The 18,312-nt window shown below is 34.9% G+C and overlaps 1 protein-coding gene across 1 annotated transcript in view; it reads right to left on the bottom strand.

The window, feature by feature from the left end:
* Positions 1–517: 517 nt before the first annotated feature.
* Octalpha2R (alpha2-adrenergic-like octopamine receptor) overlaps positions 518–18,312 on the bottom strand; it is a 492,102-nt gene continuing 474,307 nt past the window's right edge. The window contains exon 2 of the mRNA XM_087347893.1: positions 518–12,964. Within this exon, the coding sequence (XP_087204019.1) occupies positions 11,825–12,964 (1,140 nt within the window). The 3' untranslated portion in view covers positions 518–11,824. The remainder of the gene's footprint in view (positions 12,965–18,312) is intronic.

Here is an 18,312-nt window from a genome sequence, read left to right as displayed (position 1 = left end):
AAGCGTTTTGGTAACTAGGTTAATTTTTCAAGTATTGCAGTTCGAATATGAAATTTGTTCTGCAATGGAATTTTAAATAGACTATTTTGTAGCTTCTCAGATATTTTCCTTTAAACATAATACATTAATTTATAGGAATAATATCTTCAGAGTTTTGTTGAAATTAGGCCGCTTTATGTGTCTCAAAGGTATGACAATCATAAAATCTTAGCTCATATTTCTTATAATATTTGAATGACAGTCATTGATATAGAGAAAGATTAAATGAGAATAACTGATATTAAAATGTTGCCTCCTATATAACAGATAATAATTCGATTTCGACATTTTCCACATTTTCTAAACAGGGCAATAAAATGACAATAACAGTTGGTGGCGCCGCTACATGAGGTCAGTAACATATACTTAGTCCATGTGCAACATCATCAGACGTAGAGGAATGCTTTACAGAGAAATGTCATTTAATGACCTCTCATACTCTATGGGTGTGTTAGGTTATAAAGGAAACACAATAATATGACATTATAATTATATTATTTTATTCTTGGAGTATCATATCTTGTTATAAACTTACTGTACATCCGAAAAAATTGTAACGAGTACATACACACAGAAAATATAAACAATAAGTTCCATAGTGAATATTAATGGACAAACACTTGTAGAATATATTACAGTAGACGACATTCTATATAAAAATTTATTTATTTCATCTACAAAACATATTTACATTTAACAAAGAAATGCATAGATTGTTTAATTACGCTAACGGACCGATATAATTTATTCTACTAAATAAATAGAGGGTTAGGGTACAGATGGATTTTATATTTACTGAATGTAAATTGCCTCCATGAAAATATGCTCAGCATATCAGCTTAGATTCAGAAGGCCTTAAACTGTTTCATTATTATTAATATTGTAATGATTCGAATAGTAACACTTTGGGGTTATGAAGATTATATTAATATATACTTGTACAATGATTACATAATATGCATTAGAATTTTTCAGGACTTCTCGCATTGTAATAAAATCCTTATGGTTATGAGTGAGTGATCATTTCGTAATGCTTAATTAAAGTTAGGGTCTGTGTGCGTGTAAGAAAATAGATACAAGAGGAAATACAAACAACTGAATCTACAGGCAACAACAGTTAGAATATTACCAATATATGCAAATAATTGTTGTCAGCTGCTTCCAAGGATCTTGGGGCTCTTAAGGTCCTTTGTAGCGTACTGTTAGATCAATCAACATACTAATTCCGCAATTCTCATACTGTGAATGGTACAGAAATATGAAGGACTAATCAGAATAATTTACGAGATCAGATAATTTGTCAATCTTCGGTAACAATTAAAAGAAGTAAATTCTTTCCTATATTGTATAAAACGACTACATTATTCGGCAAGGTGTTTGGTGTAATACTTATTGCAATAGCATTGACTTTTATAAGCAATCTCAGTAGAATACTTCACAGAAATATGTTTACAAACATACATACTCTCTCTCGTTTCAAGTAGTTACTCTAATATTAAATGTACTTTGTTTAACTGCGGGCTATTAATACAAAGTACAGACAATGAAAATTGCATTGGATTTATAGAATGCTGCCAGCTACTTAGAGTCCAGTTGGGTTTTAAAACTTTGGGAGCTAATCTATATTGCATTTTGAAAAATTTATTCGCGATATTATTTTACGTAACACTAAGTAATATAAAATTTTCACTACATAGACATCTATTTAAAATAATAGACTATTGTAACAACATTATACTATATACACATAATATTTAAATCATTCTTGGTTCTGTTCTCATGACCAAATATTTTGCTTCTTCTACAATTTATATTACCATGCACCAATAAAATATACTTTTATGCTGCAGCAGAAATGCACAAAACCTTATTCAAATCGGCTTTAATATTTATAGGCACCGTCAATTAATTCACAAAACAATATAGAATTAAACATGTTCTAAACTATGTATCATCGCATTGCGACTATAAATATATTTTGTACAATTAATATATCCTCTTAATGAACATGCAATTACACTCTTCATGAAATTAATAAATTAGCTTTTCCTTCATTTGTAAATTAATTACAGCATCTGGTTTAAACAGTTTTACCCGTTATCCGAATTTTATTCAAAATTATAGTTAAAGCAGAGCTTGTGTGAGTAAAGCGAGGTTGCTTGTACTTCGAAAAACTAGCAACATCTAACCAATCGTCTCGAAATTTTTATTAGAACGCAGAACTTGTGCCTAAAAATCTGCCGCGAAGCAGAACACAAAACTTAAATAGTTTCCAGTGTACCATATCTTCCCTTTTACATTAACATAGTTGCTACATCGTCACTCTGCTCTTAGCAACAGTAAATGTGACATTACTTATTAGTCAGATGCCTGGAAAGTACAGTAGTTGGAAGGAATCTGCGAGTTCCACTCCGTTAAAGAATGATAAGGGATGAGAGAGGTAGGAGATAACAAAGCTTATATTGTCTATAGTGCAAACATTATTTCCCAGTGACAATATTTTGTAGCTCGCTGTCTCAGTTCCCATGTTAGTAAGTATTTGGATTGCACAGTATATGTATTTATTTTCGTTCTACCAGCAAGCTAGTAACGCAGACTACGAAACGCACGATTTGGTCCCGGCTACTTTACCTGTCCTTGTGCAATGCTGATGTGACAGAACTGCTCTGCAAAATTCACTATGTGCTGCTGTCAAATCCAGAGAGATTTGCGGAAAGTTGGGTTGAGCACACAATATGTTAAATTATGTTTCCTCTTTGGAAACTAGAGACAGAGTGACTATGTAACAAAACCGATAGTTCTGTATTTCCCTTTCAGTTTCTCTTCCTCGCCCCAGCGTTCAAGTCCATGCAGTCACGTCCACTGGCTCAGATCATGGCAGAACCTGGCTCGACTAAAGTAGAATTAAGTTCATTCTGCAAAACATAAACTAGCAAAACGTAGTGTTGTCTAAAGAAAATATTAATTAAATTACCTGATAGGATAATGTGCATTTGAATGACAAGGAAAAGGGAGACATTTCTAAAGAAAATTAATTAAGAAATTCTTACTTCATGACCGACAAACTACTAATGGAGAACAGAACAACTACCATTAGCTATCGTATTGGAGCTGACGTGGTTTAATTCTGGTAACTAAGTATTTAATTTTATTTTTTACTGGTTTGTTTCAGAGACTGTTTAAACTATTAGGATTATGTTTCGTCTAATGGCGAAGTAGATAACCAAATCGAATGGAAGTGGTAGTGGCCTAATTCAAGATGCTCTCCCGACATTTGCTTGGAGAGATTCTAGAGGAATTTTGAATACCTCAAAAAGGTTAAATAGTTCCTGGGTTGATATATAAACCTGCGACTTTCTAAATCCGAAGTAGTTGTGATTACCGCTCGACGGCGAAGTTCGGTGGTAGTAACAACAGCGGTGGAGGTTTAGAGGCGCTGTTCATTCGTACACATTAAATTTGGAAGTATTATATTTAACACAATCGGCAAAACTTACTGGATGCGGGATCAAATTACTGTATGGTCCCTGAACCAGGAACCTTCGAAATAGGAAGTACAAGTGTTAACCAACAGAGAGCGATGTTTGATGCTAAAGAGGTGCATTAAACGAGCATATTAAAGTGTTGTTGGACGAACATGTTACTGTGTCGTTGTTTATTAGACAGTTAAAGATTTTATAACTCAGGAAAGCAGCTAATGACAGGCCTCAAATCCATGCTTCATGTACATGATACTGCACCACATTAAAATGTACTGTTGCAAAGTAATTTGTCCGATCATGCAAGTGTATGACAGACTAAAGGTATTCTAAATTATAAAAATGGTTGAGCATGCACTGCACTGATTTTAATGTATCAACAGACAATTAAAATTAATATGGGAACTTGAAGGATACTATTTGAGAGAATCCATTCGCTCTTAACCTCCATCAGACGCTGCAACTCTGGTAGTGGGAAAACACCTTTCTTACAGATCAATTATAATTACTATAATTAGGACACAATAAAATACAAACAGTTTCATCTTACAATTTTAAAAAAGTGTGATTCAGGAAACGATATATATGTATATAAATACTCACATGGTAGACGCCTATCTGTTCCAAACAGACTAACGAAAAGAGGAGTGAAGAGAGGCATTTCAATTTTAAACTGAAGTTCAGTCACCTGTTTCTAACAATTTATTTCCTGTCTGAGAAACTGTGTTCCACACTCTTGTTTTTGAAACATTTTTCATCTCACCACACCTTTCTGTTTTAAGATTGTATTTATGAAAGTTAAATTTTTGTCTATCAGCGGAAACTATAATTTAACAAATTACTCCAGGTATCAAAATACATGAGTCACACATTTAAGATAGAAAAATAAAATGTCTTTAAAATATCTTAATAAATTCACGGTACAGAACATAGAACATACAACTATAGATGGCACCTGCAAACATGTAATGCTATTACTTCTTGAAACGAAGTAAAGAATTATAACATTTACGAACTAAAATCTCAGTCTGGAAATTGAGAATTACAGAAGTCCAGGCGTCTGTAACAACCAAAATCTAAAGGAAGTATTTATATAAGAAACTATTTTCATTCTTTTATTGAGCCTTGTTTGTACTGTATGTTTGAAGTAATCTTTCCACGGTATTGTAGTAACGATATGAAGTTTCAAGATATAAGAAAAACATCCTAGACTAAGCCATTCTTAGAAACACAAAGGTTTGGAAAGTAAAATAAGACTGAGTCTGAAGCTGTAGAGAATATTCAATTAAATATTTGAAGGATTAAAATGGTTACAAAAAAATATATTTTTGTGAGGGAATACATGAAGTTAAGAAACTTAGTGATATATCCTAATTCGTTTGCCTCCATTTAAATGAAAGTATACATTATATAAAATAATTTAAGAAAACGTTTCTCGCCAGTACCAGATAAAACATTGTTAACTGTATATTATATGATTCTAAAACAAAGCATGAAACGTTTCTGAAAAAGTACTCAAAATAACTTTATCGCGTTAAGAGTACCAATTTAAGGATTAAAATTTACACAGGAACAAATGTAGGAGAAATAACTGAAGTAAATGGTCTATGACATAAAGGCCTTTACAATGTGCATCAGGTATAAGTATTTTTTTAAGTCATGATCCCTTTTATAGCACCATGATTTCGTTACTGTGACAGATATAACCGGCATACTCTAATGAGAAATCCATTTATGTTCAAATAAGTTCAAAACTGTTAGGTGACTGGGAAATAATAACTCATCACGCTTCATTTTATGCAAACTATTCCTAAAATCCAGTTTGATATTTACTAGCTTTGTTTGTAGGTTATAATGCACTCTCAGAAGCATACAATTTCCCAGAACTTGTTTTATTTTATAAATGCTGCTACCATTACGCAGAATTAAAATACTTCCAATATATGAGATGGGAATATTAAAATAACACATTCTTCATTGTTCTTCCAAGTCAAAAGTTTGGAAAGGGAATACGGAAGAAAGGAGATAAGCGGCAAACAAACGAAAGAAAGAAGCGGAAAAGGGATGAAGATCCGAAATAAATTATTCTACGTTAAATTTCAACGCATATTTACCCTAATGTACAGTTATTTAGTGTTATTTTGTCATTATAAAGCAAACTCGTGAAACGAATGTTTGTGTAAACATAAAGCAATATTGAATTGCTTCTCTTTCGAAGTGCAGTAGAGTCCCGATTATCCTACATAAACGTGACAGAAGGACGGTCAGATAATTTAAAATGTCGAAAATTACAAAAAGCCAACGAAAAGACGAGGATAAATATCAGCTCGATTCATAACACAATTTACGATAATATTAAATCAAGAAGAAAATACAATGCGGCATTAAATAAAAAATCGCACATACAAGAAGAGTACTTAACATATTGTAAATGTTTCAATGAAATAGTTCATTTTATGAAGAATTTAGTGATGTCACAACGGATAAAAAGAAATTTCGGATGACCGAAGTTCGGCAAATCGGGACTTTACTATTGTGCTTTGTATTTTGAAACAACCTCCTTGCAGGCAACAGTGTCCTCCAAATCTCTGCTTGATTCTAAACAAACATAATGGAAGACATTCTACTTACTCTTCTACCCAGAATGTTTATCTGAGCTGTTTGTTGTTCGCAATCGTATTCACACACTTTACATATATAGCAAATATTATATTACGTAAGCTATTTTACATATTTTACCAACACATTTTGATGTACGGAACTTTGTAACATTCGCAACATATGCTACAAAAATATATTCTAAACACCATGAAATGGAGGAGTGTTGTTTTCATCCATATGATTCATCTCTATCAGACTGGTAATAGCATGTGCTCTTCAACTGATTGATATATCAATTGTCACGTGAGTTACATTATAATTTCATTTCACTGTTTTAACCTTTTGTGTTCGCCTTCGGACTATGTCCGGCATGAACTGAAATTACGCTCCGGTCTGTAGTTTGATGGTGTTAGAACGTTTTGAAAATCAAAGGTATGATTTGGATACAGTGAAGAGACACACGTCGAAAGCAGAAAACAAAAAGGTTAAAGCTGGAATATTTTGTTTTAGTTTCGTGACTTTGTACCAAACAGAAGATTTTCAAGGGTTTCATTTCCACACAGATCATTCCATATACATGATACCACTTCTGCTACTTGAAAATATGGCGATTTTCAACCAGAGTTTGGGATTGCTTTCTGTTATATATTTATGGTGTGGCAAGTACTGTGTAAAGAAAACAATACTTTTCCATTGCATGGAACCTTATATATTTTAACACAATTGAGGACAACAAGATAAGGGCCTTTAAGCGAGAAAATTTTAGGGTATTGCTTGTTACTATTTTACTACGTTTCGTTCTAAATTATTTAGATTCTTTGTAAAACTGACTTTTAATCCTGTTTCACGTATTTTACATGTAGCAATACCAAAACACAAATTGTCACAAAAGTAACTGATTAAAAACTTGAAAACAATCAGGATTTGTTCGTTTTACTGAGGTATGTATCAAATAATTTAATTTTAATACCAATTCTCGCTTAAATAATTGATGATGTTGTTGAAGCGCAATTTCTCATAAAACAGTGCTGTCGTTAACACAAAATCTGGCGAAAAATAAGTCCACCAAAGTATTTTCAAGTTTAAATATTAAATATCTTATTGACTTGTGCTTAATATTTACATTAACTGTCTTCTTGCTCCAAATAAAAAATACTTGCTTAGTTTAAAATACAGGTTTTAACGCCAACACCAAAACAGAAAAAATAATAAAATTACTAAGAAGATAAAATATAGGCCAAGATATACAACTTAAAAATTCGGATGACACAAAACACCTATTCATCACGTATTAATAAGTCATACAATAAGGCAACGATAGTCAAAATTTAAAGAAGTGTGTCTTTACTTTTTTCACCACAAGTAAAATACTATTACTTTAATAATATATTATACACAATGATTGTACCAGCAATGAGTAATAAGAAATTAAGTCATAGAATACAAACCATGAGTACAGTATGAGAATGTGATACGCCTAAGTTTACCATACATGTATTTAAAGAATGATTTTTCTAAATAAAACCGGCCATTTTAATTCTCTGCAGGCATATCATAATTTATTATGCTCTAACAATTAATAAAATTTTAAGGTGTATTTATACATACAATGTAGTGTGGATGGTGCAGTGACTGATCCGAAAATACATTATATTCCACATGATCTGAACACCCATACTGCTAAACCTTGTGCTGGAGCCTGTTAAAGACTATTCACAAAAGGCAGAAAGCAAATGCTTGACACAACCGTGTCCGCTTTCAGTACATACGCACACTGAACGAGATACCGTAATAATATTACACCATTAATCTATGTAGAAAAGAAAGTTGAACGAAAGAATCCGTGCCCTTAACTGTTGCGTGAATAAAGGGCATGAATTATGGATCGAATGAAATTATTCTTCTCACAAAGAGAAAAAAATCGACAAGGTATTTGGATAATGATATCTCATGGTTTTATGGACTTTCGATGAAATATCTCTCTCGTTAATTTATTTTAAAAAATGACTCTTTCGGATACGTAATAAATTAAAAATCGATAAAATGAGAACACACCAGGTGTGTTTATATTAATTGGTACCTTCACTGAGTTATGTACTGTATGCCGTACTCACAGCACCAGCCATTTTGTGTTTTATCCTGAAAATAATTCGTTTTTCATCAGGAATTCCACGACCTTGTCTACACGAATGAATACACAGACCTATGTGTGTATTATTTCACATTATCTAATTGTGTACAAAATTCAGGAAGTAGGGTGTTGTTGGAGAAGCTAAAAATTACTCAAGAGTAAAGAAATTTCCTGCCTTTATGGTATCCGAAGGTTCATCATCGTCTTCACAACAATCCTCCTCTCTTTCATGTCCCGAGCCAGGAGAATTCAGTCCACTCAGGGTCGAGGCGTGCATATTAACCTTGTCAAACCGGCTAAGACTTTATAAAACAAAGAAAAATAGTTTTTTCTCAATTTCGTGTTTCAGTTGTACCCCATACACTAGAATACAATTAAAGTAATTAGATAAAGTACATCTTTACTTAACTACAGCCAGACGCTAGCGGTGAATGTAAGCCTCAAATCCCTGGCTAACAAAAACTGGCTGACTGGATCTAACTGACCATGCATTTTATCTGATTGGTTCTGCTGTATTGTGGTGTATAGAACACCACTAAAGCACGAATGTAAGCCAAATTACTTCATATTTTTTGCCACATATTTTTAGCCATGCTAACGCCGTTAACATGAAGGCTCCTGGTCCACATCCTTCCATTTTATTTCTTTAAGACCAGTTCTAATATTATGTTTATACCACTCCTGGGCATTCCAAATAATCTCCTTGAGCTAGGTTTTTCAAACAGAAACTTTCTATACTATACGCATTGATCTATGTATTATCTCATGTAACCGTATCCCTAATTATTGTCAATACATTGATTAGAAATTAATTTTCGTTTGACAAACGACTCTCAAGGAACGTATTGTTAGGAGTGCAAGATACGTGTCTGAATTCTGCTCTATACAGATTAATATTACCACAGGCGCATTTCGTTTGTCATTGAAATCACGTTAGCTGAAAACGGAAACACGTCTGATTTGTATTCTAAATGTACCTGGGCCATCTGTCGTACGGAATTCAGGGCAATGTTTGGCGCTAAGAGCGTAATTAAAATTTCCTCCATAACCATCATCCTTCAATCCCTGCCATTCAACATTATACTCGAATAAACAGCAGTTACACATCCTAAAACAACAGTAGCATCAAATAACTTCATTTTATAAATGCCTGTTGCAACGATTTAACTCATTACACTGCAACCACATTGTACTGTGCACTCTCTGAAGTGCATGTGAAATGTTCGATATTTCTGGAGTTTGTTCCGTTGTCATATTCATGCGACTGGTTAGCCTATCATTCTACTCACACATTTTTTTGTGTTTATATATTTGACTTTGGTAGTAGAGATTCAGATCGAACCAGAATCAATTTGAATGCTAATAACTAGACCAAACGTTTGAATGGCCCTGACAACCAATTACCTGAAGACTAAATCAGAATAATCTCCTGAAACGTCTTTTACTGTATATAAAGGAAAATGTCCACCAGTGTCCGATAGTAGGAAACACATTATGAATAAAAAGTTTTATTTAATAAAGCGTAGGCTAGCTGCGACTAATGGATAAAATTCATTGATATATGAAACGCATGAGGTGTGTCCATTAAGCTGTGACTGCAGTGATTGACGCTTGCTATGTAACACTGAACATTCCATGATTACCTTTGCGGACTTCTGTCGAAAGCACAATGGAAGTTGATGTGTTAAATTCCTTCATTGTCTTTATTGACTTGAAAAGGCGTCCTCACCGAGTATTTTCTTTCCAAATAATTTAACATAGAGGAATCAAACACGTACGTATTTACCTGTATAGAGATATAAGACAGGCCTCAGTTTATGTTTTCGTTATCCTTTGTATTCTCCATATAAGATATGTTGTCTTCAAATCGGTCTCCTATTCTAGTAATATCTTTACAGTGTGGTAATATAATCTGATCCTCAAATTTCTTGGCACTATGAGACACACTCGTTTTAGCTTTCAGTACACAGGAAGCTGAAACTGATATGACAGGACTCAAATGGTTTTGTAGTGATATATAATAATTACGGAAATGTTTAAATTACAGGAACTATACGCAATACATATTTACAGCTACGTAAAGCCAGATGTTGATATTAAAATACAGCGTAATGAAACAGAAGGTCAAGGAAATCAAATGGCTTAATGTAATGCTGAAGTCTGAGAAAAGTATTAGTAAATATCACAGTATAAGTCATTGCTCCTTAATTTGTTCGGCACGGTGAAATGAGACTCAACATATTTTACCTCTCTCATTCATCTAACTGTTGTTGATTTTAGAACTCACTTCTATTTTATAACAGGATACCACACACACACTGGAAATTACTTTAGAGCACAATTGTTCTTACAGACATCACTACTTCTTCCGATTATTAACTTTTCTAATCAGATTAATAGGAAGAAATATACTACTGTTTCGATGAGACTATTTTAGAAATGTTGTGAAATCTTCCGATAAAGAGAAAATTTGACGGTGGTGCTAAGATATACTGAACATTTGGAATTTGTTCTTCATTACTTCAGGACCAAGCCTGTCTTCACAGTCACTTCGTGTTTCCACTCACACCAAATGAACATCCCAACAATGGAAGAAGAGTTATATCGCATTGTCCTACCGTAACAACTTCCGAAATACAATTCTTCCTACAGAAATAGATCTTTTGCATTTACATGTAAACATGATTCTAACATTACAAAGGAGAAAAAGAGGACGTAGAAACACGTAGACTAATTAATGAACCTACTGGCAGAGTGTTACTGTACTGAGCTCCAACAAAGCTCCAGTCAGTATTGAGCACAGCTGGTATGTACCGCTGCTCCTGACGCAGCCCCAAGAACTGTATTAGCGTTGACTCTAGGAAAATATTACGAGTATCACAGGTGGCTTATGTTTAAAAGTACGTTATGTAGTTAATTTCATCAATGTCTCTTGTCTCCATTGCATTCCTAATTAGTAGATTACGTCTTAAGTACAACTCCAAAGAAAGTACGAGACAAATGTGAAACAGATTTTAAAATAAACGTGAATTTATGACTCTGAAGTGTACCTTTCACTTTCGTTACCAATTATTGGGAACTGAGGAGCGTGTACGAATGTGTTTCAAAATGAAGGGTATCGATTTGGTTACGTTCTGTTTAAACCACATTTGGTAACGAAATGTAGGTCACCTCTTAAGCATAAACCGAGGCACTTTTCCGTTGCATTTTCCAATCGAGCCGACAGTCAAACAATTTCTCCGCGCCGTTATTTAGAATAAACTGACAGTCATGTACAGAAGCTGGAAGCATACAAGGGAGAATATCTGATGACATCTTTATATGGCTGTCGTGTCTACGTATTCAAAGCATATCATATTCATCGACTTGAAAGTTATTTTCACTGGCGTACACACTCTTTCAAACTGCCTGGGACTGCGCCAGAATTTTAGAGGATTAAAATGATATCTTTTATTTCGTTTTATCATCTCCGAATATCTTCTTTTTTCTTCTTTTTCTTGTGTTTTGTGGGTCTGTCTCTACCGTCTGCACGCCTTACTCTGGCGCACAGCCAGCAGAAAACCACAAACAAACATCACTTAAACAGGATCCTTCGAAACGCACGACGAAAATCCTTGTTGAAAATGGTGTAAATGACGGGATTAAGGGCAGAGTTCATGTAACCGAGCCAGAAAGCGGTGGCGAAGGCTCGGTCAGGTACCTGGCACCATGCGCACATCGGTGTCAGGATATAAAGAAAGAAGAAAGGAAGCCAACAGGCGATGAAGGAACCCATTATCAAACCCAGAATTAACGTTGCCCGCTTTTCTTTTTTCCTCGCTAACCTCCTCTTCTCTCTCTCTGGATCGCGTGGTTTCTGAATTCTGGGAACGTTTTCTGTAATATTTCCATCACTTCCCGGATGATTTCCGTGACCAGGAGAGGCTTTGCCCATATCGATCATCTGCCTTTTCGCTTTTGACGTTGCGCGCCGTCCAAATATGGGCTGACATAGTCTCAACTTCAGAGGCTTAACAACGGCACATCGACTGACTACTCCGGAGTCGGACGACGAGGGATCGAACTCGCTAACCATGTCCGTGTCGATGCCAACACTTGGCGCCCTGCACCGTGTCATAGCTGCCTGTTGCTGTGCCAGATCACCGTTGACGGACAGAGTAGAACCACGAAACTGGCACACTTGCAGGGGGTGTTTCTGCATAGACATCATCGTCCCAGTGCCCATTACTTTTAACGTGTCTTTAGGAGCTTCTAAATATCCACCACCGTCGCCGTTCTCCTGTCCAGTCGTTCCGTCCGCGTTATCACTTGTACTGATATCTGACGCGAAGTCACAAGTCACTATCGGAATTGCCATTGGCTGTGGAGGCTGTGTTGCTATTGTAGCTATTCCCCCATGTTCAAGCGTCACTCCTCCCTCCACCACCACGTTCCTCATGGGAGAGTTACTGTTTACATCACCACTAGCACCCACTACTTGTTTGTTACCGTCACCACTACCTGCCCCACCAACTGCTCCCTGAGTAGGTACTGTGCTGAAACTCGTGCACTTCTCTTCCTGCGGCTGACGAGGTCGAGGCTGCTTCCGAATTCCTCTCCTTGCTCGCGCCTTGGCCGCGAAGTAGATCCGGATGTACACGAATACCATGATGCAGCTCGGGATGTAGAAGGATCCAAGAGCCGAGTATAGCACGTAGCCAATGTCCTCACTCAGCTGCAAACAGACAAACGCAGTTCATGACAAAACCAGATCACACCATATATATATATATATATATATATATATATATATATATATATATATATATATATACACTATGGTGATTTTTAAATGTTTGCTGCCATTCGGTTCAGAATCAATTTAATTCTCGTGCCTTCAAGAATGTAAGGTTGAAATATGCAAAACTGTAATGTTCATGCGTTGTACATCTCCTTTCCATGCCCTGATCAAACACAATTCCTCTTTTACAGAAGCCTACTAAAGAAATTAATGCCATTGATCGGTTACAAATTTCACTTTGTATTCTGGAGGTCCCGGATTTATTTCTCAATCCGAAGGCAGGCTATCCTGACAACTTATGGTTTTACTCAGTCACTTAATGATATTTGGGATAGTTTACGACAGATTCCACGAGATATTTACATTTTTTATCCAAACAAATGTCTCTGAATAACCAGACCGTAGCTGAATAACAATTTTAGTCGTTTTATAGCTAAATTTCCTAACAGTTTCTGATTCATGGAAGGATAAAAAGACAGCGGGTTTCCTGAAGACTCGTACTAGGTGCAAAAATTCTGAATTTAATGATGGACATTACGTTCTCTGAGGTTTGAAGTTCTCACGACGTTGAATAAGTTGATGTTAATTTTCTATTTCTTAACACCAGGTGGCCTTAAAACTAGGTGTCGACGTTTCGGGAAAACATACTACCTCCTTTTTCAGGGCACTTCAGTCTTGGGGTGGTGAAAGCAATGTGCTTCTCCGAAACATTAGTATCTATCTTCAAGTCCTTTCGATTGAGTAGTCCTTAAGAAGGAGGTAGTATTTTAATAAGCAACGTTGACTCTTACATACAAGTTCACGCGGCTTTACAGCTCATAAGACCAACAAAGATATGAATTGTAAAGTGAACGTAATTTTGCTTTGTTACAGTCGACCCAAAGCATCTCAACTTTGTAACATGTTGAGACCAGCTAATAGTTGTCTGAACTTTTAGGTTCTCGCGACGACAAATATGAAGACGACAGTCTTGAAGGATGTTACACCACGTAGTCTTATAGAAATTGACCAAAAGTTTCAAAGGTACTTACTGCCTCCATTATTAGAACGATTCCCTAAAATCTCTGAAGTTTTGAAACGTAGGCCAATTTCTACAAGACTGCATTACGCAACATCCCAGACGACAGTCATGTTCATAGAGTTAATAGCTTTTTTACAAAATTGTTCTATTTGTGTTATAGTGACGGGACAGAGATATGGACTTACATTTTACTGTTTTCATTTCTGCGTTTCTATATTATTAATGGCCTTTATATTTATGCACAATACAATTACGATCAGGAGTTAAAACGAGGAACTGCAAATAGGGAAAACTGGCGAACTCTTTTTGGGCAGAACAATGGACCTGTCGTCTGACAGAACACTAAATAATAATAATAATAATAATAACAATTACGATAGTTGTTAGTGTATACTAGTAATTACAGTTCCTCCTTCAATCCTACCCCGGTACAAACTTCCTAAGTACTGTGTTCTGTAACACAGTCTAAGTTACTTTCGATCCAAAGTAAGTATTACTCTTAAAAATAATTTGTTGGTTATACTCTCCTATAATTTTGTTTAATTCTACTGGTAATATAGGGAAATGCACATACTTTTTCTGCTTATATTACGTCTCTGTTTATTATTCAGACTATTTACATAAATTAATTAAATTAATTTAATTTATCGTCGTTAGTTACAAAATAAATATCTCATATGTGGTCAGAAAGATTATGTGTAGAGAATCAGAGAGTAGAGCAGTCATTCAAGCTATAAGGAAACCACATATGGAATAACTAACGGAATTTATTTTGAGATGCTGTTATTCTGTAACAACTGTCAGTTGCAAAACTTCTTATCCTGTTCGTCTATATACCGTGATTTGAGAATGGAATTCGCTTTCATCGTTTTGGAAATGGAATACATCCGGTCTTCATTGTCATTATCCTTAGAATTCTTTGACAAGTGGGTCGGAAGTAATGCACTGCTGTCAGTTACTTTGTCATGCGGAATGTAAGTTACCATGGCCACACAAACCAACTGACCCAGAAAACACTTTACGCCCAAGCATGCAAAAAGTGTTGAAAGGCATACTAGTATTTTGTTAATTATTTTTTTCTTATTTACTAATAAGTACAAAGATCAGAATTAACTAAGTAGTTCCACTGGTCTAATTAGGATAAAGAAAATAAATTTAAGCGGTATTATGATCGTTATAATAAATTCTTACACAGTTTAGGCAAAACTGATTTTGTTACAAAATGCTTCTTACCTCACACCCAAGAAGAAAATGGAAATTAAAAACAAGAAAAACCTTGTCTTAATACTGATAGAAAATAGAAATGAATATATGATTTTTTTTCTAATCTATATTTTACTTCATTCTTCAGGTAAATTGGAAAACTGTGAATTTGTAATGTAGGAAATATGTAAGCCTGTCTTTCAAAAAGCTAACGATGAACGAATTAATGCACTACGTTTCCTTAATACTATATTACGCAATTAAGAAATCAAGACATAAACGGCTCCTAACTTGGAAAGGAAATCATTACAGTTGAATACGTGGGAATAAAAGGGGCGCAAGTCACAAAATAGCAACTTACCGCAAAGTGGAAGAAATATTTCAGAGAATTAAACAGTTGTATAACCCCATTTCTCAGGACGCAATTAGGAAAGGAATTATATTTAAATTCTGTTATCATGGCTTTATTATCTGTTAATAACCTGAATGACACAACTTTTCTTTGACGTGTGTCCATTTCACACGTTTTGTATATGCACCTGGTTTGAACGAAAGGAAATTCCATTATTTTTAAAGAATATGTAATATTCCTTATGAAGATTATTGTAAACAAAAAAAGAATTTTCATTTCAGACCACTATTTTCGTCTTTATTCCAATATGTTATTCGCCGTGATCGTCTTTAGCAGTTGTATCCAATGGTAGAACAGAAGTTTAGAATTCGTGATTAACAACCTATTTGATGTCATACAAATTTTTTACATTTATTGGGCACATAACATTTGGGAAAAATTTTCATTTTGTAACACTAGGATTATGTTTTGGACAAAAAGAAACCTGAATTTGATTATCTGAAGTCATCAATGAAATCTCTGGCGATGTCTTCTAGTCTTTGAAAACTATATTCATATATGTAGTATTTTAAATGGAAAAAATAGCATCATGCACCCTGGATACAGTTTTAATGTAGGACAGTAGGGACATGGCGTTTCTCCTAATTTTGGCTACCATCCTTTATGCTCTAGTCCGAAGTTGTCGTTGCACGTGGTTACTAAAAATCTCCTTTTCCTGCTTAATTTTTCAATACATTTTACGATACTGTTTATTATATACAAACTAATTATTTTGTGAAACACTTTATAACTTTTCAAAAGTCTACTGACACATTCGAAACTAACATCGCTAGGAATCTGGCAACAATAAGATTCATGTTTCGGCCAGGACACTTCTCGGCCAAAATTTGAAATTTATTTGACATATTCGGGTATGTGATTATTGATTTAATCCAATAATAAGCAACACATTTCGTTGAGTCGTCTTATTCTGCACTTCGTAATACAGATGAAAATGTGACTTGTTACTTTAGGTTATTTATTCGAGACACACATTTCCACATCATGGAATAACTGATTTTGCATAACCTCCATACAAATATTCAACTCCACACGAGTGTACAACTTACTGAAGCTAAGGTAAGGAAGGAAGGTAGTAGGGGATGTATTTAACGCTACTAGCTGTAGACTCAACCAACACAATACAGTTATAATTATGAGAACGGCGCAAGTCAGTGAAATGCCACTTCTCACGCAATTTGTAAAACACTGGCGAAGTCTTTGCAGCCTGATTTGAAAGAAAAGTTCTGTTTAAAGCAAGTTCATGGGTATACCATAAAAATAATATTGCGTTATAAAGCCATTTATACAACTGGCATGTACCCTTTTTTTCCAACGCATAACATTTCTCTCTTGTTTCTTAGTCGTCTTGATTTCGAAGTCTGCGAGCAGAAAAATGAGTGTCAAACGAATATTTAAAAGCGGCTTCATTTTCGTTGATTGAAATACCGTGCATAAATCTTATATTGTGTTTTTCCAAGTAGACACAACATCAAAGCCTTTTCCAGAGAAACGGTGTAGAACTTAACAAAATTTCAATAATCTTATTAGCGAAATTCCGGAGCTACAGTAGTACTTATGTTGCTCATTTGTACTTAAAATTATTTTCCACCAATATTATAGTAGGCGAAGGCGAGGCGCCGGTAATCTGTAAAAATACAGCCGTCGCGACGCTCTTCTGTACGTCCGAAAGCTGCAAAACTTTCAAGGTTCCAGGCCGGGCCATGAGCCAGGAAAGACTTTTTATAGATTTATATTAGAGCACTGTGTCACTGTTTTTGACTCGGATAAAAACGATGCGTAGTCTTGGCAATAGACCATGTGTTACAAACAGCGAAGAAAGTTCGATTAATGACGCCATCCTTCGATTTAAATGAACAACTAATTTGCTGTGTGAATTGTTCACACAAAATACACAGAATAAGCAATTAAATAACAAGGCTGTCAGTCTGTCTCTATCATTCACCTAAGAAACTAGTAACGTATTTTAATAACAATTGGAATTATGTCTCCAGACTGAAACTGTCTTCATGACTATGTTGTTATTCTGATCTTTGACGCCGTATAGATTCGTAGGTTGATACCAACATTCCTAAGAAATTTGCTCCATTTTCAGGGCTGAAAATTGAGAAATAAATCTCTTTGAGTTAATTTAATATTAGTGACTATCGATATATTAAAATTTGCACTTGAGATGGAGTCGAAATAAAACATTTTAAATATTTAAGGAAATGCGTATAATGTACAGCGATTACATACCTCACGGCCCTTTAGAAATTTCTCAATTGAGACATTACGTGTGCATTTATAATTATTCTGTTGGACTTTAACATCGTCTCAGTGTTTTACAATTAAAACTAGAGCGTTTCGAGAGTTGACTCTGCTTTCGTATTGATAGGAAAATCCATAATCTGACATAAAATTTGTCATTAGCTCGACCACGAGGTCAAACAAACTAGTTGGGGATTTGTCCTTTCGCTGTGAGACGGAAGTAGAACGAAATTCCGGAACGTAGAGGTTTTAATCAAAATGTTTGGCTGATTAATAATGTTCAACGGAATATCAATACTCTCTCCTCTATCTTCTTCCACACACGGATATTAATGGTAATCAGGTCAGCTTAAACTGTTGGAGGCTGCACACATAGAGACTAGTGGTAACCACAAC

This window comes from Zootermopsis nevadensis, unplaced genomic scaffold, assembly GCF_977971745.1.
Source record: "Zootermopsis nevadensis isolate Lab colony 2312 unplaced genomic scaffold, Znev_1.0 Znev_ptg000012l, whole genome shotgun sequence".
Taxonomy (NCBI): Eukaryota; Metazoa; Arthropoda; class Insecta; order Blattodea; family Termopsidae; genus Zootermopsis; species Zootermopsis nevadensis.
Note: the sequence above shows the minus strand (reverse complement) of the source record. Positions and strands in the feature narration are given on the sequence as shown.